General features: G+C 44.0%; 1 protein-coding gene across 1 annotated transcript; it reads right to left on the bottom strand.

The window, feature by feature from the left end:
- Nucleotides 1–274: 274 nt before the first annotated feature.
- RNF128 (ring finger protein 128, E3 ubiquitin protein ligase) lies at nt 275–13,164 on the bottom strand. Its single transcript, XM_008944545.1, has 6 exons — nt 12,865–13,164; nt 6,225–6,296; nt 5,546–5,628; nt 2,900–2,996; nt 1,888–2,056; nt 275–393 (listed from the first exon to the last, which is right to left on the bottom strand). The coding sequence occupies exons 1-6, from the start codon at nt 13,162–13,164 to the stop codon at nt 275–277; spliced, it is 840 nt and encodes a 279-aa protein (XP_008942793.1).
- Nucleotides 13,165–26,565: the final 13,401 nt, after the last annotated feature.

Here is a 26,565-nt window from a genome sequence, read left to right as displayed (position 1 = left end):
AGCTTTGCTGAAGATGGAACTTTTGTTTTAGTGTTAAAATCCGATGGCTTTCTACTTAAGACAGCTTTATCTGAAGAATGCTAAAACTAAATTCCACACGGGAGATGCAGTTTTAAAAATTGCAAACCATATCATTATGATTTGAACAAGTGTATTTGATCTCAGCAGTGCCAAGGCAACATTCTCCTGCTACAGTCTTGCAATGTTTGGTATACACATGATGGCAGTATACAGCTCCTTGTGGAAGGCTTGCACGACGTTGCTCTGCGTGTTCTTAGGACCTGACTTCATGGGCTTGTGTTTCATCTGCCTCAAAACTGGGGTTGTCAACATGTGGAAGGACATTCACAGCAGAGGGCTGGGATTCGTTGTTTACAAGATGCATGTTGTCATCTGTCCAAAACAAAACCAAGAAAAGACAAGTTAAGAAGTGTCACAGGCAAGTTTTGCTACCTCCAGGCAAACCACAGTTGATTTATTTCCACAAGCCCCCTGCAGTGGTCTTTCCCCAGCACCTTTTCCCTGCACAGTGGGAAATCCAAGGGCATGCTCCAATTAGCACTCTTCTGCTCCCCCTCGTTGGCTTGTGAGCCCATTCTTGATAGTACCTGTAATTCCTATAGGTATCTGCTCAGCTCTGGAGTTCACTTCTCACTCATGCTGAGCTAGGTTGTGTGCTCAAGTGGCAGAAGTCTGCATGAAGCTACAAAATCCTACTATAAGGAGGTTGGCCATTTTTGTATAACTTGAAGACTGCTGAAGACAGGCATCAGGAGCAACTTCTACAGGCTAGGTTCAGGATAAGCTGTGGGTCACAGGCTGATTCAGGGAGGAAGACCTCCTCCCTACAAAATTCATTAGGCTGATCTTAGTGTGTGCCCTTGCCACCCAAAGTAAGAATATACAAGGGCCTGAACCACAAACTTACCCAGCATCTTTTCAGTTGCTTACAGGGATGCAATTTTAGCTTCTGATGGTTAGCTTGTAGGATGTGCCCCCTGCTCTGCTGGGGTGCCTAAATGGGACACTTCCATACACGTCACTTGCTGGAGCAACCTGTCCCTAAAGGAGGCTGGCAGCAAATCTTTCCTATCAGGTTTCCTATCAGCTAGGCTTCCCATAGGAAATCTAAGCAGACACAGCCAGAACATCCCTTTCACCTCCGAAAGCTTCCCCTCTTATGCCTCTTCCCAAAGCCATTCCACAGTCCAGGGGATAGTTACTTTCATTTGTTTACCCAGAATCTTTCAGTTTTAAAAATCTACAGCAACACTGCCCATGTGTTGGCAAAGTTGAGCACTAAAAAGACATTTAATTAGTTTGCTCTTGTTCAAAAAGTTGAAGGCATTTGGAAAAGCTGATAGTCTTTTCCAGTTTAAATTCTCTGAAAGCATTCAGGGATGACTCAACCTTGGCAGAAGCTGAAATTCAGTTGAAATATCTGTCATCTCTATTTTGCATCATCTAAGCTAGAGTAGGACTGATTCCCCATAAGTTGTCTGTAAGTAATTAACTACTTATAGCAGACAGATCTGGTGACAAAGCAACACTCATTCAACCCAATGAAATCTCCAAACAGACAACACCATGAGAGACATCTTCCAAAAAAAAAAAAAAAAAAACAACCACGAACTTTGGCCTTTAAGTAGCAAGCCTCCAATTTTCAACTACTCTCTTCATAGACTTAGCTTCCAATTCACATTTAGGTTGCATTTAGTTTTAAAACGAACAGTATCAGAGCCAAGTGCTAAAACAAAAGGGAGGATTAAGATTCCCCTGAAAACCAAGGTACTCAAGCACTGTGAGATGCTAAGGCAGATCCCCCCCATCCACTGCATAAGCAACTAAGTGTAAGGCAATCTAGCAAGACAGATGACACAGACGCACTTTCTGATGGGGCTTGTTCCTCCACAACAGATTCATCTGCTCCTTGTACAGAAGCATATCCAGATGATGCTGTTTCACTGCGATTATCCTCTTCGTTAACTACAGAGATATTTGATGTCCTACTGGATACTGTGGCTTGCACAGACTCAGCCACTTCTTCTACATCCACCTTTGTGAATAAAAAGAGAAAATGGTTAAGTTACAGCTTTGTAGGAGGCTTCAGCTTTCCAGGAGACTAATGTCTGCAAGGACTTGAGTCTAGTGAACTTTTACCCAGAAAAAAAAAAAAAAAAATTAAAAAAGCTCTGCTGTAATCTTCCAGCATCACAGGTGAAGACCAGTCACTGCCTGAGTGGGAGTTCAAATACAGCTTCTACACTCTTCAGACAGCTCTTCCCCTTTACTGCTCAGTACCAGGAAGACAGATTCTTCCTCCCACTCAGTGCAGATCTCCCTCTCCCATGCACACTCTGGGGTGTGTTTTAGCTGGCCCAGGCAGTGTCAGGCATTGGCAATAGGGTCTTCCACTGGCACCTGCCACAACAAGCAGTTGCAGAATATATCCAAAATTCTTTATGTATCCTAGGAAGCCATGTGGCTCCAGGAAAGCCACACATGGTAACACATTTGCTTTTCAAGGACTCTGGGTACTTATTAACTGAATGGAGGCTGGTTTCAGGGGGGTATGAGCTGTCAAAGTCTGCCTGAAGCTCTGATAAACACCCTTAGCAGCAAATGCAAGAGTTAAGAGCAATTCTTCAGCCATGCATTACAATCAATTTTGGCTGACATTCTGCCCAAGGCTTTGGATGATACCAACGGAGACCAGGTCAGCTGCAGGCTTTGCTAAAGGGCACACAGCAATTAGTCCTGTAGCATCTTGCCACTGACATGGCAATGCCTGTGCTTATCACCCATGCCTGAGAGGCAGCATAAAATAGCTCAATATGGGGTTACTACACCAGCCAAATACAATAATGGCATCTGTCACTAAGAAGGACTGCTGGCTTACCTCAACACCCAAAACCTTGAGTATGTCACATTTGCACATGGGGCACGTCCTGTGTTCCAGAAGCCAGGGGTCAATACAGCTCTTGTGGAAGAGGTGGCTGTTGAAAGAAGGTATCCAACAGGTTAGGCTTCACACCAGAAAAATGTTTGTGGCAGCTATAAAGGCCCGTTAAGTAACACTAAACTTATTCTAGAGTGGGTTACTTTATTTTGCCACAAGTTTCAGTTGAAAGTTATGGATAGTTGATCTCTCAACCTGTAGCTTGTTTATGCTTATTAGTAGCTCTATACAACTTGCTAGAATTTAGAATTATCATCTTTGCTACATCAGTCAAGCTTTTCTTTTAAAATAAATCTATGTACCATACATTCCCAGGTGATAATTTAATAGAAATATTGACATTTCAGCCTTCACTTTAAGCTGAGCTCCTGTCATGCAGATGCAGATGACTAAATAGCACTCCTCTGCTAAAGCCATACAGGAAAATCATCTTACGGAGTTATATCCCCAAGATAAACCACACTCCCACACATGTACTTTGTCTGTAAAGTCACTGTGTGTTCCAAGTGGATATTTGGTAGGCTGTGTACTCAAAGTAAGTACCATTCAGCCACTATAGATGCAAATGTTGCTTCTATGAAGACAATACCACAGTGGGTCTGAATTAGGCCACAGATTTATGAGGATGACTTCAAATCCTGTCATCTGCCTGTTCCTTCAGCCTGAATAGAAATAGCAAGGCAGACAGTCACTGCTTAATATTAATCAGCACTCTATTATGAGAGAAGTGCAGAGATCACCACATCCTGTGCTCAGTATCCTACACCCCAGTATGCCACCAGGATTCTCCATTTCATCCCTCCTATGCAGCATCTCCTTCCAGCTGCACCAACATAATGCCTACAGTACAGCCTGAAACTTCCTTGACACAACTATTTTAAGTACTTTGACTTAATACTGGTCTTGTGTACCTCTGCTACTATGAATGCCTTCAGTTTGACTATCTGGACAAGAATGACTTCTGCAAATACACACACCCCAGATAGATACCACCAACGTGACTCACAGGAGCATTGTTTCCTTCATGGATATAGTTAAACACTTTAAACAAGTAGGGTCTCAGTGTTGAGGTCAACCACCAATATCAAGTATGTTCCTCAAGTAAATATCAGGTTTGTATCTCTCATATGAGAGGATTTAATGTGTTTGATACTGGGAGAGATCACCGTTGTTGAAGATTAGCAAATAAAAACAGTCATCTTAAGCTAGTGCCTCTTAGAGCTACACTGGGTCAAAGAGGAATGAAACATCAGAGAAAGGCACAAGACAGCAAATTTATACATAAAAAATATATTCAAAAGAAGTTACTCCCCTCTTAACCCAAAAAGTCACACTTTGTTTGCAAGTTCATATCAAGATTAGCAGGGTTTTTAGGGAAATAATGAGAAGTCAGGTCTCCTATCAGCCAAAAGTATCTAGAGCCTGTCTAAATGCTTCTGTACTCACGGGACTTCATGACTAAACAGGACTACTCACAAGCTTAAACCTGACTAGACAACTGAATAATTATTAACACACATGCCTGAAAGCTTGTTCAGTTTGGGTTTTTTTCCTAAACTATTAAGCATTAGATCAAGCAAGTCTGTTGGTAACACCTTAACAGGCCAACTTTGTGGTATCAGAACAGCTTAGAGGTCCTGCTGCGTGGGAGCAGAGAAGGCTTTTACAGAACTGTGACCTCATTACAACTGTAACCCCAGCTCAGGTCTGATTGTGTTTGACAAGTAACATTGCTCAACATACAACAGCAGTTACAGATTTTTCCATTCTTCAGAACTTGATTTTTCCTATGTCAAAATTTTTCCAAGTGCTTTTCTGTAACCCTCCCAAGGGGTTACAAGACCTCTTTCCATACAAAATTTGTGTAGTTCACATCACAGCCCACAGATTTTAGAAACTTTGCCAGAGAAGTCCCGTTCAGTAGGCACAGGGGGAAGTCCCACAGGAAAGTTTCCCTGAGCCCTGGAAAGGCTTCATTGCTCATCTTAGAAGAAATCAAATTAAAGTCTTAGTGCTTACCAGACTCCCACAGAAGTACTGCAATGAGATACAGCAGTTAAGAATTCTAGAAAAATAAACTGCTCTAGCTCTACTGTGGTCTCTATTTCAGGTGATGCATACAAAATTAGAAATGCTTTCTTCTAAATTACAAAAGTCAGCATGGTTAACAAGTTTAGTGGGAGCACAAACCTCTTAGCAACCACTAAACTAAGCGACAAGAAACAGGCATAGTTTTGCCAGTTGTCTACAATTTAGAGGTTACATTCTTACACAACAGCAAAGGAAAAAAAAACACCACACCTTTAAAAAGCTCTGGCATCCCTGGGAGAGGCACTGTGATCTGCTGAATTATGCTTGTAAATCTACTCCCAGGGGAAGTTATGAACACAGGCCATCAGGGCACACTACAAGTGTGTATTTACAGAGTTCCTGTTGTTCAAAACACTGCTTGACAGATTGAGGAATCCTTGCTGTGCAACAACTCGATTAAAGTTTGATCAGCTTTGTTAACATAGCTGAAGGAGCAACCAGTAAGGGGCATGCTTGCAGATTTTGGATTAAGGGGCAGTTTGGAAGAAGACTTACTTGCAGGTCAGAATACGCACTACTTCGTTGGGCTTGTACAGCTCAATGCACACAACACAGGTATCTCCATCAGGACCAGTTTCCTAAGGCAGTGAAATGAAATCACAGCATTAAGAGGCTTTGAAAGCTTCCTATGAACTGCAGTCAAATTTACTGCAGACAAAGGGGTCTAGCTCAAGCAATCTAAAACAGCTCTCATATATAATCTTCTAAAAACACGTTGTGTGGATTACTCATAGTCAAGATGACACTTTAACAGAAGCACAAAGTTTAATCCCATGGTTTAGAAATCCAGCTGCAAACCATCACTGGATTACTCGAGGCACTGCTCTACAAGTTTAGAAACTGCTGCCTCCAAGTTTTAGTTTCAAAAAGAATAGCCAGGGAAGCTGATTAGATGTACTAGTTTACCTTTAAGCATCCATGCCAGCAAATTAGGACCTCTCACCTCAGCAAGACTACAAGGTAGGATCTAAAAAAATAATCTGGTTTATAAGAATGTGCAAATTGGAAAGTCTTGCACCCTGGTAAAGGAGCTTGTCTGAAAGAGGGATATCTACTCAAGAGACAGCTGTGGGCTCAGAGAGGCTTCTGCATCCTGCTCCAGTACTAAGGACCACTCTGGTGTCTGTGCAAAGGGCAAGTGGCAGTGCTTGGGAGGTTACAGGATCAGCCATACCTTGTCCCCTTGCTTCAGGGTGCGCAGCTGTAACTGTTCAATGGCCTTCTTAGCCTTGGCCTTCAGTTGTCTCTGCAACAGAAAGCAGTCCTGGTTAAACACAGTCATTCTTCTCTTAAGTGGTGGTTACTAATACTTACCAAGGTGCCTACTGCAAGCAGGCACCAGTTTTATAACCCAGATGTTATCAAAACAAGCCAAGTAAGCATGATCATGCTATTAAAGGACAACCAGACTTTCAGGACATACTAATATGGTTCAACTCTGGAGGATACACCAACAAGCCCATTTGCATATGCTTTGGTTTTACTTTTTCACAAAGCACAGAAATTTCAAGGGCTTCTTCTTTGAGAAGATGTAAAATAATCCCTTGATCAGATTAGACCTACCCAAAACAAACAGAAGCCTTCAAATTGACTTGGTACAGAGGATTGAACATCGAGTTTGACAATCAATAATTTTAGCTACTCGCTTTATGGCAACTTCCTGGCACTAAACCACATCTCAATGAAAGGTGAGATTCGTTACCAATCAGCTCAGCTACCCCAGCACACCCTGAGCTAGTCCTCTGCCACCACTGTTCCACACAGCACACAAAGAGCTCAGGAGCCTCCTAGCACCAGCCACTCCTGGCAAGTAGAATAATGCAGCTTTATCTCAGTATTGGTTCAAAGTAACATGAGCAAAGGAGGGGAAAAAAAAAAAAAAAAAAAAGAAGGGGGGCTCAGAGCTATTTCTCCCTGCAACACAAGGTGTGAAACAAGTGAAATGACTCGTGTCAGGTAGATTACAAGGCAGCTCTGCTTGGAAGCAGAGGAGGGAGCGTTCCCCTTCATGCAGTAATTCACTTGCTGCTGTCAGGACAGCAGGGCAGAGATGAGCAGACAGCAGAAGCCCAGCTTGCCTGGCAACTGTTGCTGTCCAGCTGTCACTGCAGCATTTCATTAGGACAGGAGCCAACGTCTCGGTTTAAAGGTTACAAGTTGGTGCTGTTTCACCAACACAAAGAATGTGACTGTGCTCTCCCTCCCCCGGGCACTCAGTGCCTCAGGACACAGCAGCTCCGGCTGTGCCACCCCACTGCACTTATCTTAGGGGCAGGCTAGGCTCAAGTTTTGCAGCTAACCAAAAATCCTCTTCCCCATTTGGCTGCTCAGTGCAGGATCCCCACACTGTTAGTTGGCTCTTCAGCATTACTTCCCCTTAGCCATTTTAGACAAATTACAAGAACCTTCCCCAGGGATGAAGGTGCAGTGCTGGTGGCTCAAGTACAGAAGGAACAAGTGGGTTGAGGGCTGCTGCTAACACCCAAAACACAGCAAGAAGTGATAATTCAGGTCTGCATAAGAGTCCCTGTGCTGAAGCAGTTAATAGCAAACAAGTTGATTTATATGGTCTGCTGGGACCCTCTCAAAGAATTTTGGTGCAAAATGACCTATTTGTGTATCAGTGTTATTTGGGGGTCCTAAGACACAGCAGCAATGTGCAGGCTTTTAGGGGTTTAACAGTTGATAACTATTAACAACTATCATGGAAGAGGTACATACAATCCAAAGATAAAGAAGGCAAACAAGTTTTCAGGTGTATTTTTTTAGGAACAACAACCAGTCAAGTTTACTTTGAAGCTTCTAAAAGTTCTTCTGCTGAAGACATCAATATGTGTCTGTACATCACTTAAGATGAACTTACAATGATGTTCCCCTTACCAATATTTCAGACTGAAGCCACAGAGAAGCAGCCACATGGTCATCTCAGTAAACATCCCAGAAGTTTCAGCAGCAGAAGTGGTAACATCTTAATGCAGCAATATTTATACTTCTCAGATGCAGCCAGAACTGTTTGTCACTGCTATTTTTTCTTAATTGAAAACTTAACTGTCTAGGAATGTACTCCCTCGTACAGTATCTAATCTATGCATCTAACACCGGGCCAAGCATATTAGGCAGGACCTAACTGGCTATATCATTAATAATTTACTGAAAAAAATATTTTAACTTTTGCCTGGGCACAAGTTTAATTGCTCTTCATGAAATGCACCAATGGCAAAGTCACCTTTAATGTCAATTTGATAAGTACAGCAGAACACCCCTCCGGGGGAACGAAGAAAGGTTGCAAGAGGAAGCTTTTTATTGAATAGCCTACCAGGGATCTGGGATACTCAAGCTTGGAATGTCAAAGCATTTTGTGAAGCCAAGTTTTTCAAGCAAACATTAAATGTTAATGATGTTAAAAGTCTAAAAGCTGCAACCCAGCAACTCTCGAGAAAATAGGTAAAGTTGAAGCAGGAAAAAAGCTAGTGAGATATTACAGACAGGTCAGGTCCCAGCTCCTAACCAGAGGTATGTTGAAATAGGAACCACCTACCTGGGAAAATTAGGTTTGCTCTTGCTTAGTTCTCAATCCTCCCTAGTCCAACACTGTTGATTTTTATCTGCAACCCTTTCTGCATAAGGGTACCTCCCTGGCACCCTGTGAGCATGGCCATGGCAATGCAAACCAGCAAGCTCAAAGGATGTCAGGAACTCCTGCTTTTGTCCTGTAAGCTAAGGAAGTTCTTCCCCACAGGTAGCTACTGCCATGAAAAGAGTTTTGAACTGTGGAAAGTTGAGCAACACACCTCCTCCAAAGCCATTAATTAGGTCATTTCTCAGCTGCAATATCTAATCTTTATGAAATCGTGGAAGTGAAGACTTGAGCTTAAATTAGAAACCAGGCCACAGATAACATCACTGGCCATTTTGCATCATTAAGAAAGGTTAATATAGTGAGGAACTGAATTTGCCAGTACTCCAACTAGAAAGGCAGCAAGCCACCTACCATGCTTGTCTTGTTTTTCCACCTTCTTGCTCACAGACCTCATGATGCAGTAAGAGACCGCAGAGGTGGGGACTTGAATTTCAAGCTTAGAAGAAAATATGCATTCAGATAATAAGCAGTAGGTTGTAAACAGTTTAGCTAGCTCTCTCATGAGGAAAAAGCTACTCTAACTTGATGGGGACACATATGCTACTAAATTTATTTTTTCACTTGGACTGCAAGACAATGTGACTGACTCTTCTCAATAGTTGCTCAACTTTTTAAAGAAACCCATTGCACAGTTCTACATTACTGACTTGTATGCAATTCCTGCTCAAGCGGAGTGGGAGCCAGATGCGGCCTTCTAGAAACATCTGCAGAGGAGAACATGTTTAAAAACTGGGTTATATGTGATCAAGTCATCCAGAAAGTGTGCCTTCACCAGAAGAAGCAGTCATACCAAGAAGTACTGGAACTATTGGCAAGCAACAGAGTTTAAAAGCACTCAACAGCCTGATGGTCTGTAAAGCGAGAGATTCCTTCAGAGAACACTGAAATCTAAAGATTTTTCTCAAGCCAAAAGAAAATAAAAAAACCCCCATATTGCAAACATGGCAATACCTGGAAGCCATCCAATTCAAGCAGGGGTTACTACTAGTCCCATGCATGAAGGAACACCTATCTAGACAGGCTCTTGTTTTCAAGAAGCCTTTGCAGAAGAGACAAAGCTTCTAGAAAATAGTCTCCCCTCTTTCTGTTCTACCCAGTAGTAAACAAGTGGGACTTAAGCACCCTTTTCAGTCCAGGGCAAGAGCTCTCCTGAGGCCAGGGCTCAGTCCACAAAAACAAGTCATATATTCAGGAACCTGAATATAAAGCTGCAGAGCATCATTATCCCATATGACATTTGACTCATCATAGTATTCTGTAGAGCAATTCAAAAGTGCGCTTGGTTCAAGTGGTAGACTGACACTTTAAAGACTCCTCGCAAAACAGCAATATAATCAAACAGGGAAGGTCAAAAAAAAAAAAACACCAAACAGATACTTTGAAGAGTCGTAACACTGAGTAAAGGTATATGCATTCAGAACAGCAGCTTGCTTCTGAAAGAAGGAAAATTTGTAGTACTTCTTGACACACACGACTGTTTCCTAAAGACACCTCCCAAAAGAAGGTACAGCCCTTTGACATCTGTGCAATAAAGGAGACAAAACACACTCCTCTACCTCACCCAAGTAACAGGCTGAAGTCCAGGCAACCTGAGCTTCCAAAGAGCTGAAAGATGACAGGAAAGCTCCCCCTGTGGCATGTAAGCTGTTAAGGAGTTTGACTAATATTCAATATCTCAGGGAGTCACAGTAGGAAACTCTCAAACTTTGGACATGCACTGAAAATCCAATCAGCTGGCTAAGAGGGAACACCGTAGCATCACCTTTTAGTAGCTCACCTTTGCTAACAAGAACTTGTGTGTTCTTTGTTGCTCATTTATCATTGTGAAGTCAGTTTTTAAATGCCACGGCATAAAAACAATTGAAAACAATTCTGGATTGTCTTGAGTGTCGCTTTTACAAAATAGAACATTTTTTCCCCTACTAGCAGAGTAGCTTTCTTCTATTCTTGTATTTTTTATAAAGCACCTTTTAAGGCTCCCTAATTTCAGTTTAGCTGAAATCATGTGGAACTGGCATGTCATTTATCAATGTTATTTTTCAATCTACAGTAAATTCCTTGTGCACACAGAGCCCAAGATAGAAATAGTGTGTGAAGGTGCTAGCCAAGCAAACTGGATTTTCCCAGTACCAGCTACCCCTGGAGTCATTGATAACGTTTCTAGCTTGTTGAAAGCCTGATAGCTCAGAATAGAGCTGAACTTCTACAACTGCTCTGTTAAATATCTTCAAAGGAAGAAAAATTTTCATTGATAAACAGTGCATTTGCAGACCAGCTTCTAGGGTGCCCAGATTTTCCTGCCCAGGTTTGTTTAGCATTGAACAGAGTTCTCATACAAGGATAGATGGCAGGGAATGAAAAAGGGAATTCATCAGCAGGAGATTGTGTATATCTCTGTGCACAGATGTCAGCACAAGGACAGCGGCAAATTACAGAGCTCCACAACATCCTTCATGAAAGGTACTAGAGAACTCCATGTGACAACCAGAAGTGGCAATGCAGGCAGCAGTCTCACAGGCAGCTGACAAATTCCAACACTGCTCTTCTAACTATGCACTTACTATATCCTTATTCCCTTATTGTACCCTCACATCACTTCCAGGTGAGGCATAACACCAGAATCATGAAGGTCTCTTCCAACCAGAATGATTCAAAGTTCAAGTCCAACTGTTATGGTCCAACATGGACTAAACCAACTTGTGTTCTAGACCTCCTTCAAGTGCTTTGAGGCAGACACAGCATAGACAACGCACAAATACAGTTCAGATCTTTACTCTCAGTAAGGATATAGCCAGGGAACCATCATCCACAAGATTACATTTAGACAACAGAATTTCAGAACAAACACTCAGCTGAGTTAAGTTCTGTTATTATTAGGAAGAACCCAGCATTCCACTCTGGCCAGTAGTTGAGCCCAGCTTTCCTAGTCCAGGAATTGTACTTGGTACTGCTGTCATTCACCCTGGCTAGTCTCTCTGACTGCCGAGAGCAGCAACGGTTCTGCATCTTAACATTTTAAAGAAGCCAGTCCTAAAATGTTACAGAAGCCTGAGACTGGCCTGAACTTCAACACCTGTGTCCAGCTTCTACCTTCAGCAGCTTATTTCGGAAGGATCTTGCTCAAGGGGCCTGAAATCACCAGGACAGTAGAGAAGCTTCGTAAGGCAGGTCTGAAGGTCTTTGCAACACAGAAGTCCATCACCTCTTTAACTATTTAACCACTGACCCAGTGATAATTCACATCAGCCCAGCTGGAGTGAGGTGCTTGTGCTGTTGCTGTCCCTGGGAGAGGACTCTAACAACTCTTTCAGAGCTGAGGTGTCTCCATCAAGAAGCACTGCAAGTACCAACAGTCTCCTTTACAACACAGCTGTAAGGGCAAGGCTGAAGTAAGTACATCTGAGCCACTCGGAGCCTGTTCCTGCTGCTGCCCATCACCTTTGACAGATGTCATGCCGGGACTTTAGTCTCACTTCTAAGGCTTTTGCTTAAGCCCTGAAGAAGCAGGTATAAGGCGGGTCTGATCAGACTGAAGACAAAGCTGTAAGCATTAGTCCTATCAGCTGATCAGATTACCCCACTGAAGCCAGCTACTTGGAAACTTAACTCGTTAGCAACTCCCTGCTTGGGGTTTAAAAAGGAAAACAATTTAACAGTGCAGATTTTTATCAACTCCTAATTGAGGCCTCACTGCAACTCTCAGAAAGCTTTCAGTCAGAAAGCAGCTTTCCACAAGCAGCAGCTTAGCTTCCAAGCTGTGGTCTACTGAAAGGCGGCCAAAGTCAAGCACCATTCTGCAGACGGGTTTGCAGTCGTGTCTCACATTAGAGCTAACACACAGGGCTACGTGGGAAGTGGGAGGGTCAGCTAAAAGCAGCTTAGCTCTCTCACCGCCTCCAAAACATCAGCACTGCCATTCAGGGAGTAACATTTGTAGGAGACAAAGTCAGCTAAACACAGTTGCTTTCTCCACATAGTTTACTTTTTTTTTTGCTGTTTCTTTGAAAAATTTTAAGCTATGTAAAGATATAGCTTATAGCATTTTAAGGATCACACTCTCTCCTTCCTGTGGAATGAAGAAATTCAGTAATTTGGGTGCTCAACCAGTATTTTGCCCTCAAGATCCACAGCATGGAGGCTCAGGGGTATAAAAACAGTAAAGGCATAAACTCACCTGATTCTTGGACTGGGCCCTTGCAATCCTGAGTCTCCGAGCAGAATAAAAAATGAAGTAGCCCATGGTTGCTGCTGTGACAATGAAAAAGGACACCGAGATGAAGAAGATGGAGTACTGATTCATGGAAGGGCCATGCTTTTTCCCCACTTCGATAACCATGGTCACTTTCATGCCACTCTCAATCCGGTGCAAGATCTCCATGCCTTTCAGGTTGCCAATCATAATTGCCACAATGCTTTCAGCACCTGCAAAGGAGAAGGAGAATCCATGCTCAGTTCCCACATGTACAAAAGTCATCGTCTTAGATGTTCCAGCTCAAGTGCTAAAGAACAGACTGGAAAGTTTCTAACTAGCATTTGAAGATTCAGCGTGAGCTGATGGAGTAAGTGTCATCTCCGCGTGCTTGTTCAGCTGAAATGTATGTCCAATTACCTCTGAGCTGCATAAGTCAAGTATATTTAGAGTTCTTTGCTCTCCATAGCACTCCTCACTCCCATATAGGGCACACACCGTCATTACTTTAGACTCCAAAAATTTGGTGATTTACATTTTAACATGCCTCTGAACTACCTGAAGTTAAAAAATAAATGTGATACCATGTGGGGTCCTTAGGGATTGTGGTATCTGCAGGAGCTCAGGGATGCCAGCTATGCAGCCGGTGGCTTAGACACCCTTCCTGTAATGGATCTGACTCCTTCCCTCCTCCAGTGCTACTTCTTAACACCTCTTTTCTAAATTTGACAGTACTGTTGAGTACTTCTACAGACACAGTCCCAATGTAACAGAGGCTTTTAAGAGAATGAGAAAGGGAGACAAGTACATTTTCACTGGCCTCTCTAAACTCAACATAAGGATAGCAGTTTTGAAGACTAGTGACCAGGAGTCTCACTGCATTAAACCACCAGCTGCACAACATTCTTAACAGGTATTTCATGGTGAAGGAAGAGAGACTGTCACAGAAGTGCTATTTCTAGCTAACCTCCCAGCCAAACACACTTTAATGGGGAGATCAATTTTTTCTCCTCCACTAAGAGAAACCTTATCCAAAAAAAAAAAAAAATTAGTGTTAAACCACAAAGGCTCTCATTTGAGAAAGCACTTATTAGTTTTCCAGCTTGTTCATGTAATGCCTTTGATCCAACATGGCTAAGCATGATGTCTAGCAACTCTCCTCAGCACAACTAAATTCATCTTTTATTCAGAAAGCTCCTTGTAATGAGAAATACCTCACACAGAAGAGGAAAAAAAAAAGTTACAAAACCAAATCAGCCAGACTAACTACTGTCCTTCTTGATGAACTAGGGCTTCTATGTCATTCACAAAATGAGCTGGAGTCAGGTGTTAGGAGCGAGTAAAGAATTAAGCGTGGGTCAGGTCAGAAGCTGAGATTTACTTCCATAAGCGTGGAAGAACAGGCTGTGACAAGAAAATAAAAAGACTGCCAAAAAAAAGCAGAAAGCTTGTTGTGCCTTATTCCCCTTCGCCCCTGCATCTCTCACTGGTTAAATATAGCTGGTGGCTGTGCGCAATGCACAACGCAGCACAGGGATTCCTGTTCGTGAAGTGTCACCATCAGCCTGCAAAACCACTTCAGCTACTGAACCATCGTCAGGAGCAAGTTTTACCCTTAAAGAAAAAAGTCTTCTGTTTAAGCTTCGGGCTAATCATTTCATCAGGGTGTCATTAGGTTAACAGTCTTAAGTCTTTTTGATGCTCTCTCCCCAGAAATTTCTCTTGCAATTTGAGCTCTGCTTGAGATAAACACATGCAAGTGGCTCAGCTGGTGGCTTTGACACTGGAGCAACAGGGCCAGAAGTGAGAGAGTGGTCATCGTGTCCATCAGCACCTGCACAGCTTCCTCCCCCTCGCAGCGGACCTCCACTGACCTCCATCAGCATCCAGCTCCATATTTCACAAAGCAGCAAACCCCCACTGACCTCCATCAGCCTCAATATTTCACAAAGCAAACTCTTAGGACCAACAACTGACTTCTAAAGGCAATTACAGGTGAGCTAACCTGACATCACATGAAGTTAACCAAATGCCTCGTGCCAGCCAGAGGGGAATGGAATCCAGAAACTGCACCTAATTTCTGGCCATCAGCAGCACAGGAGTTTAGTCACTTCAGAAGCTCCTTTTGGGCAGGGACTAAACAAGGCTCTGGCACCATCACACACCATCTAGCCTGTCATGGGGGCATCACCTTTACCTGGAAGAAAACCAGGCCTCCTTAGCCTGAAGCTAAGATAGAAGCTCAGAATCTGTGTTTAGGACTGCTGCTGTGCTTCTAGAATAAAACCAGCTAGGATCACCCCCAACCAGTGCTTCCTGAGCTGCTACGTGTCCCACTACGACAGACACTGAAACATGTTTCTGTGGCCTGGAAACCACCAAGAGGCTCCTGACAGTGCACGTGGAATGGAAAAGAGCTATTTGAAGGGACATCTGCAGAGAGGCTGCCCTGAACTCTCAGCTTTTTCCCCACCCAGACTCCAACAAGACAAGAGGAAAGGTAACTAGTTGCGCATGGCAAAAACCTCACAGAAACCCAAGTTCCTCACCTAGGTATCAGCTTTTGTGGTTCAGGTAAAGCTTTCTGTAACAGCTTCGAAGGGACATTAGAAGGTGAAATTAAGCTGCTGCCTGTTTAGCTAATAAGGGGTTCATTGCTAAAGAGATGCAAGACCTGTTTAAACATTTCCCAACCCTTCTCCTTTGAAATTGTAGAGTGAAAGTTATTCAAGTCTTTAGACAAATATAATCTGTCTGTGTAGAACTGGAGTTTTGTAGAAGGTACTTCCCAAATCATAAGACAACATGTTGGTCAAAATCTGAAGGGTGTTGTTTTGCAGATATGGGTTGGCATAAATGGAACAACAAGAACTTAAATGGTTTGTTGGGGTGAGGGAGGGAGCACGTTTGGCACAGAAGGAGAGTGCATGACTTGGATTAAAGTTTTACCTTCCTGTATCAGATTTACTTACATGCAGAGTGGAGTTGCATCTATTTATACCAACATAAATTCCTATATTAAATTCTGCCCTGCAAAGACTTCACTTGTTCTGCCATTACACTTCTGCTCCCTGTAAACATGAAGTTACAGGTTTGGCAATTGAGTAGAGAAATACAACCTGCAAGAGGTGCACAGAACCAAGAGCAAGGATTAGATCTCAGAGCCAACCAAATTCCCTGCTTCAAAACAAGGTATGCCCAGGCATTGCTTATGTGACTCAGGATGAGCGTACACCATGTACAGGACAACCAGAACTTTAGCTCTTTGAGCCACTGCATATGACTAAGTGCCCAACAAGCAGGCCCTTGTGTGCCATCACCAAGTGTTGTGGGGTTCCATGGCATACCTGAAGGTAACACTTGCATTGCAGACCTATGCTACAGCACAGCATTGATGCCACCACAGTCTCTGCATCTTGCATGCAGCAGCCATCATAAGCCCTATCCCTACAGAAGCAGCTCAGAAGAACTATCACAGTGTGCTCAGCATGAACAAAGCTGCAAGCCCATTCCCACTGAAGGTGGGATTTTCAGACTTGCCTGATTATTTTTCCCCCCCCCCCCCTTCTTCTCCCATGTAAGTGAAGGAATGGAGCCCTACCAGCTTCCCAGGCATATTACAGGTACAATTACAACTTGTAGAAACACTACAAGCAGGATTCTCTGGACATTACAGTGAAATTGACTTTTTTTATGAAAAAGGAGCTTTTTTTTCCATAGATATTGATTATTAATATCCAGTAATGATAATTCCTTTCTCATTTCTCTGTTGGAACCAGTTTCAGGTAGTTATAGCACAGCTTCTGGGTGGTCTGGCATTCAAAATGTCAAGAAGATTCTGAGATTAAGGAACTCACCAGGTTTTACAGTAATTAGAGGCTACATGACTGAAAGCTTTCTACCCAGCCCTCAAAGCTCACATTTGTTAAAGCCCATCTGTAATATAGAAAGAAAAACTTTGAAAGGACTACACTAACACACCTGGTGGAATAAATACAACAGACTAAGACTGAAAGCTGAAAAGCCCAGAGACTACAGCCACAGTATGCAGACTTAGAGCCAAGTCCTGCCCACAAGAGACTGCAGTGGTGACACTGACTTTGCTCGTGGTCTTGACTTGAAGCCTGTGCTACTGGGGAGCAGGAGAAGGCCCCACGAGACCTGCAAGAGCACTGCTGCTAGATGTATGTGTAAACACAACTGGCAGATTTTCTCACCTGATATGAAAGTTGAATGTTCCACCATAAATCAACCATAATTAGTGCCCTGCATCTCCAGCCTTGCAGCTTAGCTACTCACTGCATGAGAACATCAGAACAAGGGCACTACCTAAGCTTCATCCCTTGCTGCTTTCACAGTGACCATCCCTTCCCAGAGAGTTTTGGTAAGCAGATCTTCCCCTGAGGGGAGCAGGGTGTTGCTCTAGCAGTGTGTTTTCCAGGGTAAAATCCTGCCTCCCAGATGCTCTGCTACAGGCTCCTACACGTTGAGGAAACGGGCCGTTTTGTGCATGCTGCTCCTCCTTAAAGCTCCAACCAGTTTCAAGCCAAACTTTGCTCTTGCATTTTCAGATCTTTACCTTTTCTTCCAGTTGTCAGAAAAAAAAAAAAAAGGAAGAACTTTGCCCCTGTGTTAATCATACTGCAGCTTTTATATTGTGTATTTAATAAAACAAGCACAACCTGGAAAGTGAAGGAAAAAAAATGTAAATATCTCTGTGTTAGCAAAACCCTCTCAAGTTAAGACTATATTTAAGTTCCCCAGCTAATTAACTGCCAGAAAACATGCTTAATTTTAAGGAAACATTTTTCAGCATTTGAATTGAAGGAGTCTTTGTTGTAATACCACATTTCTTACTCACCGCTGGAGTTTCATAACCAAGAAAACTGGACGGGCTCAGACTGCTCACCACAATGCCAGCTTTACAACTGTGCACTACTCACTGGTGCAGCCCATTTAAAGGTCTAATATACTAGTGCCTAATAAAAAAAAAAATCATGTGCCTTCAGAACTTAAGCAAAAAATTGAGTTATGAAACTTGCTCTCACTGCACACTTCCCCTCTACCACCAACTTCGATACCCCACCTAAGACTACAGAGAACATGAATTGATTCAACCTAAGAGAAATATTTTGCATTTTCTCTGTGCAATACTCTGAGGTGACACTGACAAACACCTTGTATGTTTTTCCTACTCCTGTGAGGCCCTGGCAAAGCTTTTTGCAGTGAATAATTAACTTTCAGCTGTTTGACAGCTTTGACTCTCATGTGAGCCAACTCAAGAACTCCAGCTCCAAGTCAGCCCCTCTAATCTCATCTAAAATTGGTTTCTTAGATCATCCTGGCATAGGAACCACTTTGCATTGTCTAAACTTGCCTTAAACCAATTCAATACAGCTTCAGTTAAGTCACAAAAGACCCTTTCATTTCTGTTTAAAGGTCTTAGTGTAACCTGGGGTAAATTCTATAGATCTTTATTTTCTCAGATAGCAAAAGCCAAATCCCTCTAATGATTACCACTGTTTACCAAGAACAGGCTGTAAAATAGCATGATGGGACCCTTCCCCTTTGGGAGCAGACCTAGCTATAAGTTTGGTGAAAGCTTTTGAGGAAGGCAATAGTTTTGTAAGCATTTTTGAAAAAAGAAAGTATACGATATAATTGGTAAGTAGGTGGTGAAACACTGGCCCAGGTTGCCCAGAGAGGTGGTGGGAGCCCCATACCTGGAAACATTCAGGTCAGGTTGGATGGGGCTCTGAGCAACTTGCTCTAGTTGCAGATGTCCCTGCTGACTGCAGAGGCATTGGACTAGATGACCTTTAATAGTCTTTCCACCCCAAACCATTCTGTGATTCTAAGTTATTCCAGAACAAGGAAAAAACTACCATGCCACATACAGCGTCAGTAATTTTTCCCCCTTTCTGAAAGCCCAAAGTTTTGCGTCATCTTTAAGCAGAACAAAATGAAGTCCCCAAAGTTTTGCCAGTATTTCCCCTTGTCCAGAAAGTGCCCTGTGCCACCAACGCATCTACTGTGGCACAGCCACAGGTTCCTCTCCTCAGGAGGCAGCATGGCTCACCCCACAGCTTGCCTAATGTTCCCCTCGGGTGTCCTCACCACCAGCCCTTGCTCTCCCTGCTACCAGCTATCTGTTTCAACAACATTTTAACCTAATATCCAACCAACACAAAATTTTCCTTAGGACTCAACTAGGTTTTTAATATTGAAGAGAAACAGTTTCCCAGAAGTCACTGGAAAGGGAAGGAAAGGAACAGTGCAGTAATTCTATCTGAAAGTTAAACATTATCTTTCCCTGTGCAGAAGGGGGTTTCTGACAGGCTACCCTGGCTAGCTGATTGGAAGCTCTTTAATATTGCAGTGGCAGAGTCCAGATCAACTAACATTTTTTTTTTAAAAAAAAAAAAGGATCACCTTGTTTTGTTTTACAAAGGGATTAAACAGCAATTCAGCAGACAACCAATGAGCTGTTTTCCCTGAATGCTCTAAAAGAACTGAGAAATGAAGGATGCAGTTATTAACAGATTAAAGGCTGCAGGCGTTCTGCTACAGCTGAGTAAGTTCTGCCAGAGAACTACTACAGGATGAAGGGTTTTATTTTTAAAGAGCTTGCATGATCTTGCAGAGAAGTCTTCAGAGAATGCAGTCACACAAGACCTGTTCTAAGTACCACAGCAATAACCCATCACACCCTTTTTCCACAGCTATACAATGCCCCAGCTGACCACCACATAAGCCACACGCTCAGAAAAAGCAGAATGGAAGAAATTACTTTCAATTTTGTTTGCTTTGCATACAAAAAGAGCAAAAAGCAGACTTCAGAGTTTGAATTCTCAAGGAAAGGATAAGATCTCCTTAACCACAGCAGAATCACTGCCTGAAGACTCTTTAGGGAGATGAAATACAAACTCTGACTTTGGTCAGATAGTGATGGGATCTTTGCTTCTCTACATGACAGGGTGCTTGAAGGACAGCAGTTTAGAACCAGCTGTGCCTTTAGCCTTAGTCAAAGGAGCTAGTAGTATTCCCCTGGCATCCCTCCAACACCAGCAAAAAGGCATTAGACCAAGCCACCTCCTATACTTTAACATGAAAGACACTGTCAGTTGACTTTCCAACGATTTCCTACCAGATTAGCAACTCTGGCTCTTCAGGCACATAGACAGAATATTTGCTATACTTTAAGATTAAAAAAATAAAGTAAGACAGAACGCTTTGAATGCTGCTTATATCAATAGGAAGAAAGAGGTGACTTCTGGTGGTTATAGAGCAGGTTGGTACCAGTTTGGTGTTATCTGTCACAGTAGAAGGGAAGATAAACTAGCAGCGTACCCAGACGGAGATGACATTACAGACATGACGTAACTCACCTCGGATAAGAGGCTGGCACTGCACACAAAAGCCACTGCATCTTGGCACTGTACCACACCAGGGCCACCAGGGCTACCCCCCCTCAGAGCAGTGCTGTGAAACCAGATGCCTGCACACTAGCTCTGCCTCCATCCATGGCACAGCGCTGACAAAAAAGGCAATGATTGCTCTCATCCACACGCACAATGCCAAGTCTAACCAGGAGTGCAGTTCTGACCAAGCAGCACCAATCCCAGCACTCATCCTCTATCCCACTGTCAGAGGAAACATCACCCTCATGCTTTCCTTGCCCCAAGATAAGCTCTCCCCTTTGCAAGAGGGGAGGGTGACTGAGTAGTTCCAGCAGCAGTTTAAGCCTGGATAAGCTGACATGTAGCTGACATGCTTGTCCCTCCCCTTTCTCCTGCTCTGCATGCTCTCCACCCCAAACATTACCTGGTACCAAGATAAAAGAATTGCTCACTTCGAGGATACTTTGCAGTTACTTAAAGCAACAGCCCCTTAGGATCTCAGCTTTTCGATTGAACTGTCTTTTTGCTCACACTATCACCTAAGCTTAATGAAATCTACTTACAGTTTGCTTTACTAAGCAGCTGGCACCATGCCTGATCTCTTCCTCCTCAACATACAAGCCTTTCAAAGTACAGAGGTAAACATTCAAGAGCAAGACATTTGAAAAAGTTGCAAAAAAATTGGCAGGAGTAGTCAGGAGTAGGAAGCAATAGCCAGAGCTTTAAAAAGAGAAAAGGGAGGGAACATTACAGAGAAATTTAAAGACAGGAGCCTTCAAAGATGCTCACCATAAGGAGGACAGAAAAGAAGGAAGATAAACCTCACATTAACTGGTGGTTGTGTTGCACAAAAGAAACATCTGCTTTTGAGAAGTCATGCCCACTGCAGTCTTTGCCTGGAAACACAAGCTCCCATATGCTCCTTGGCAACACTACACGTATTCATGGGACTGCACTGCTTGGGAACTGACACCCCTGTTTTCTAGGCAGACTCTTCAACCAGGCTGGACTCCAGAGTGGTCACCCAACAGTTACTGTGGGCAAGGAAGATTTCCACACCAGCAAGTGTGGGGAAACTTGCCAAAAAGGCTGGGTGTCTAAAGAAGCCAAATGTAGCTTTACATGACATGAATTTCCATGGGTCCCCAGGGGTGACTAAAGGTAGAATATTTAGTTCAAGTAATGTAAAAAGTTATAACTTGCCAAGTGAATCCAAATTACCAGCATTCCCCCCACCTTCTGAGACTTTAAGACTTATGTAAATGCTACCAGGTCCTAAATCTGAGAATATTTAGAACATGAAGTCATCCCTTAAAACAGCAGCCAAGACAGTACACTTAATAAGAGCACTGAGATGAATGAGACTTGTAGGACAGCCCTCTTCACTTGCTGTTCCATCAGTGGTACTTGCAAGAGTAAAATACCTTCTTTCAAACTAGCAAACGGCAACTAAAACCCTCTGGAGAAAGAATGATCAACATTCCCTAATGAAAATTCTTTGGTGAATTTACTTGAGAGCTTTCAGCGGTTTTGATTTAGTAAATGCATTGCTCACCCTCTTCAAATGAGATTGAGCTCACAGCTCATATCCCCTGCTCTCAACATACTGGTAGCAGCCAAGTGCCCACCGGAAACAAGCAAGCCTGAGAAAGCCAATGATGAAGTAATGTAAGTCAGCAGAGTGTAAGCCAGAAGGCATCTGTCTGCAGGAATATGACAGGTCACATTTGATACAGCAGGAACAGAGCTGAGCCCGACTGCTCTTTGCTCACTGGCACATTTAAGACTGGAGGCAAACAAGCACCAACATTGTTTTAGGGCCATATGTCCCACACAATGAAGCCTCTGCTACCACAGCTGTCACTTAGGATTTTAATTCATCCTTTCACATTTCAGCAGCCCAGGAAACCCAAAGAGCAAGGGCAGCTTCACAGACCTGTTCCAGGCTAAGGGTTGGTGCCTACCCTGCACATTGCCATTGCACAGAGGAACCTAAACTAGATCAAAAAGAGCAAGGGCAGGGTTCAGAAGCTGTGTGTCACTGAATAGTCTGTCCTGCTTCCAGTGCCTCTCATGCTTGCTGACAGACCTCTGTGCTGTGGGCAAGCCCAAGTGACTGTCACAGCCCCACCAGCCCCTACAGGGAGGAGATGAGGGTCATCACCCAGGCTGTGTACTGCAGCCAGTTCTCTGAACACCACTGTGGCTGTGACATTAATTTACTCTAAGTGCAGGCAGCCAGGAGAACTGAACTGAGCACACACAAAGTTGTAGCACATAGACATTAAATAGCTTTTCTCAGATTCAAAGAGCTAGAAACTCCAGGCACAGCAGGCTCCAAACACCATCCAGGCACACTGGATCCATTCAAATTTCTTCTCAATAAGGAGCTGCGGGTAGGAAGGGCTAAACAATCTGCAGAGCTGCCACAGCCAGGGAACATGGGAAGACAAGCGTCATTACCTAGAGCTTGCATCCTCATTCCTCTCCTCAGATGGGCTCAGTGCAAGTCTTCCCTCACTGCAAAGGAGAGGGTTGTTTTTTGTGTAAGCAAACACTATTTGTTTACACAACACGTACAGACCAGCAGCACAGCCTTCTCTGGAACTACTCTTCTGTCTCAATCTTTACCAGCAGCAGTTTTGCAGGTCACATTCAACCTTTAATATCACAGCAAGATTCTAGCTTGTTTCTAAAGCCCACACCTCAGACAAAGCTGGAGCAGAGCACTATTATATGCCTTTGCCATACACTATTTCCTCCAAGCATATGGAGGTTAGCCCTCACCACAGTGAAATTCCTGCAGAACAAGTTAAGTCGCAGCGCTACATATCTAACCTTTCTTTCCCCTTTCACTCACTGCTGCAAGTTTACACTTGAACCAGACCTTGCTAGCCTGAGACACACTCCTACTGTTCTAGACAGGATTATTTAGCTGTGTTCCTCCAGAATAAGCCCTCAGCAGATCAGGTGATGTTCTTCTCAAGGCTAGAGTTACCCGACAAGACAGATACCACATAAAATGATCACAATAGCATTCTGACCTGCGAAGAATCCTCCTTCACCAGCCGCAGCTAAATACTTGACACCAAAGAACTCTTTCCATGGTTACCACCATACCCTGACACCAAAGCCACCTAACAGCCTGGTCCTATCTTAAGTCAAGGTCCACCTTTAAAGCAAACCAACTCTTGTCATGCACTTTTTCCCCACATGCTGCTGTTTTCTCCAATCAAATGTCTTTTTCAGAAGGTCAATATAGATTACAGAGAGGTGCAATTATAAGCACACAGAACTGTACTTTGAAACCCTGCTCAGCCTGCCACAGAGTGGTACCATCTTCTTAAGCTGAGCACAGTTAAAACTCAAGTTTGCCAGTTGATATGGTTTTGTGCTTATAAAAGTACAAAGTAAATACTACTTTGCACTCCATTAAATGCCTGATAGTCTATGTGTTAGAGAGGATTAGACAGGAGTTGATCATATCTGATTTGGCTATTCATTGTTTTTGTTGCCAGAGTGGTTTGTTTTTTGAAGTTGGCATACCCAAATGTTTCCACACACAGCACTGACATAAGCAATAAAGAACTCAGACTAAACATGACAATTATAAGAAAAGAAGCCTCTGGAAGCAGGACTACCAGGACGAACACTGCTGTCAAGTATAGGCACATTTAAGTCTCTAAACAAGAAGGCTGCTTCAAAAGCCAAGCGTGTCAGCCCCAGAAAGAGGCACAGTGTACTTTTAGAAAGTTTTTGTTAAAAAATTTGTCTTCTGTTGCTACCAAAGTTCTGCAAAGAAAAGCACGTTGTGCCACACATTTTATCAAGGCCCACCCCCAGGGATCTTCCTTCTCTGCCAGGCAGAAGACAGCTCCCATGCCCTGCTGTGCAGAGGAGAACCCATGGCACCCTTGCAGCACAGGCAGGAGGAGATGCTACCCCAGGCACCCTGGGAGATGGGAAAGCCCTGCTGCTTAACTCCCCCTTGCCTCAGTAAAGCCACCTCCCACTACTTCCCACTGCCTCGGTTTGGAGGAAGTGCTTAGCCTTGTTTGGTCTCACTTGATAACATAGAATGGCCCAGTTAAAGGAGAAATGAAGCCAGTTAGGAAATCCAGACTGTGAAGTCACTGTTAGCACAGCTACAGCCGTTACAGCAATGGAGAGAGTTGTAGTTGCACCCAAACTGTCTTTAATGACCAAGACTTCCCTCACCACGGCCTCCAGAAGAGTTAAGAGCATCCACTGGCACCACTGGAAGCCAGAAGAGGAGAGCCATCCCAAAGCACAGCTCAAAGGGCAATATGACCAGGTAAGAGCTCAGCCTGCAGCACTACACCTCATCAGCATTATACAAGGGATACCCTTCCTTTTGCAAAACAAACGAGGCCAATTACTTGTAGCTTGCTTCCTCTTAGCCATGCTCTGTTGAAAGCCTGCAAAGTTTGTCAGGTTTGACTGGAGAGCATTGGCTCCCAGCAGGGGCAGAGGGCAGGGGTGGCCCAAGCACAGCATGGCACCAAAGCACGGGAGCAGAAGGAAGAGCAACGCTGCGGGAAGAGGTGAGGACAGTGACTCAGAGAACCGTGACAACAGAGAGACAACGCAAGGCAGAGAGGAAGAAAAGGGAGGTGGAACTGGAGAGAAAGTGAGGGACTAAAACAAGGGCAAGGAATAAAAGCAACAGCAGCAACAAGCTTAGCCCAGTCACTGCACTAGGACACAGTGAGGAGGAGTCATGCAGATGAGAAGTGGTTTGACAGAAGCTGTCTTTCCAAGTAGACCCTGGCCTGTTTGTCTACAGTTCAGCTGGGAAGTTTCAACGTGCCCTTGAGCCTGCAACTCATCATGCAGGATAATCAGGACAGCTAGAGCCACTCTGACATAAATCCCTCAGCAGAAAGCTTAAGGACAGCATGGGAAAGGAGGGAGCTGCTCTTCAAGCAAGCCCTGAAGTCAGCAGATGGCTCATTTCAAGAGGTGACTCCTAGCAATATTAAGATGCTGTAGGTCTCCCAGATGCCAGGATGGAGGAGGGGGCAACAACACATATACCATTGCCTCAGGAACAGGTTCAGAAGTGACCTAAACAGGTCAGCAGTGCTAATGGACCTCCTGTAAGAGCTGCAGGATCAGACAGGCACACAGCAAACAGGGCTCAGGGCAGGGATGCTACCGTCAGCTCAGCAGGAGGAACTCACCCAGCAACAGCCAGATCTCGATAGCGCTTGTCAGCGGATTATTTGATTACACAAGAAATCTCTGCCTCAGAAAGGCCGGAGCCCATCCAGATTGTGTGTTTTAAATTCTTAAAGCAGAGTAGAGACAGTCATACACAGCTCATTAAGAGCACGCAGCAAACCTCCAGGGTCATTTACTGTGTCTCACGTGAACGCTTACCTCCACCACTAACACACAGAAACCCTCTCCACCCCTTCTAAGAGAGGTGCCACAAGGATATAATTATTTCTTCAAACCAACCAAAGCTCTAAGACTCATTATTCATTTTCTCTGCTATATTTCTCTCCAGGAGATGTGGCTTCCCAAAGCAGTGCTGCTTAGCAGAATACCAACACACCCATGAGGTGTATGTGCATCAGTCCAAGAGGCAAGGGCTGGCCATAGCCACCAAAGCCAGCTCACCCTGCCCCACCATAGACACGGCACCTGCTCGTGCTGTGACCAGGAGGCAGTTACACAGCTCTCAGCCCACAGCTGTTTCTCAGGAAACATTAGCCTGAAACACAGCCAAGTCTCGTTCTTATTGGAAAGATGGGCAGGTTGGAAAAGACAAACAACACAAACCACTGCTGGCAAGTATTAAGCTTTCTATGGCAAGAGAAGAGGCTCTGTCTTCAGCCTCTGCAAAATGGAAACAACCTTTAAAAGAACCTCAGCCACTTGCATTGGAAGTGGCACTTTGCCAGTGAAAAGTTACCTAGGGGAGAGTCTCATACTTTATCTCTGAGCTGGTCGGTGTGCAGGACATGGGAAAAGCAGCATCTGAGTGCGGAAACCCAGCCTAACTCAGGGCCCAACCCTGGGCTGCACAGGCTTCAGAGAAACCAGCATCTGCCAACACCGGGCAGCTACTCCCACCTTCACCCCCACCTGCAGCCAGCTCCAGCCCACCCGGGCCAGAAAGCTCAGGCAGCCGCCTGCTCGCCCTCGGCTATCAGCCGTCGTTACTCATTAATCAGAGAAAACTCAACGACGGCAGCGCCTTGAATGCGACCGGCTAGTCCGGGCAGAAGCTCTACTCGAGCAGGAGAGGCGGAAAGCA

The sequence above is a fragment of the Merops nubicus genome, unplaced genomic scaffold (genome assembly GCF_000691845.1).
Source record: "Merops nubicus isolate BGI_N331 unplaced genomic scaffold, ASM69184v1 scaffold40627, whole genome shotgun sequence".
NCBI classification, from domain to species: domain Eukaryota; kingdom Metazoa; phylum Chordata; class Aves; order Coraciiformes; family Meropidae; genus Merops; species Merops nubicus.
Note: the sequence above shows the minus strand (reverse complement) of the source record. Positions and strands in the feature narration are given on the sequence as shown.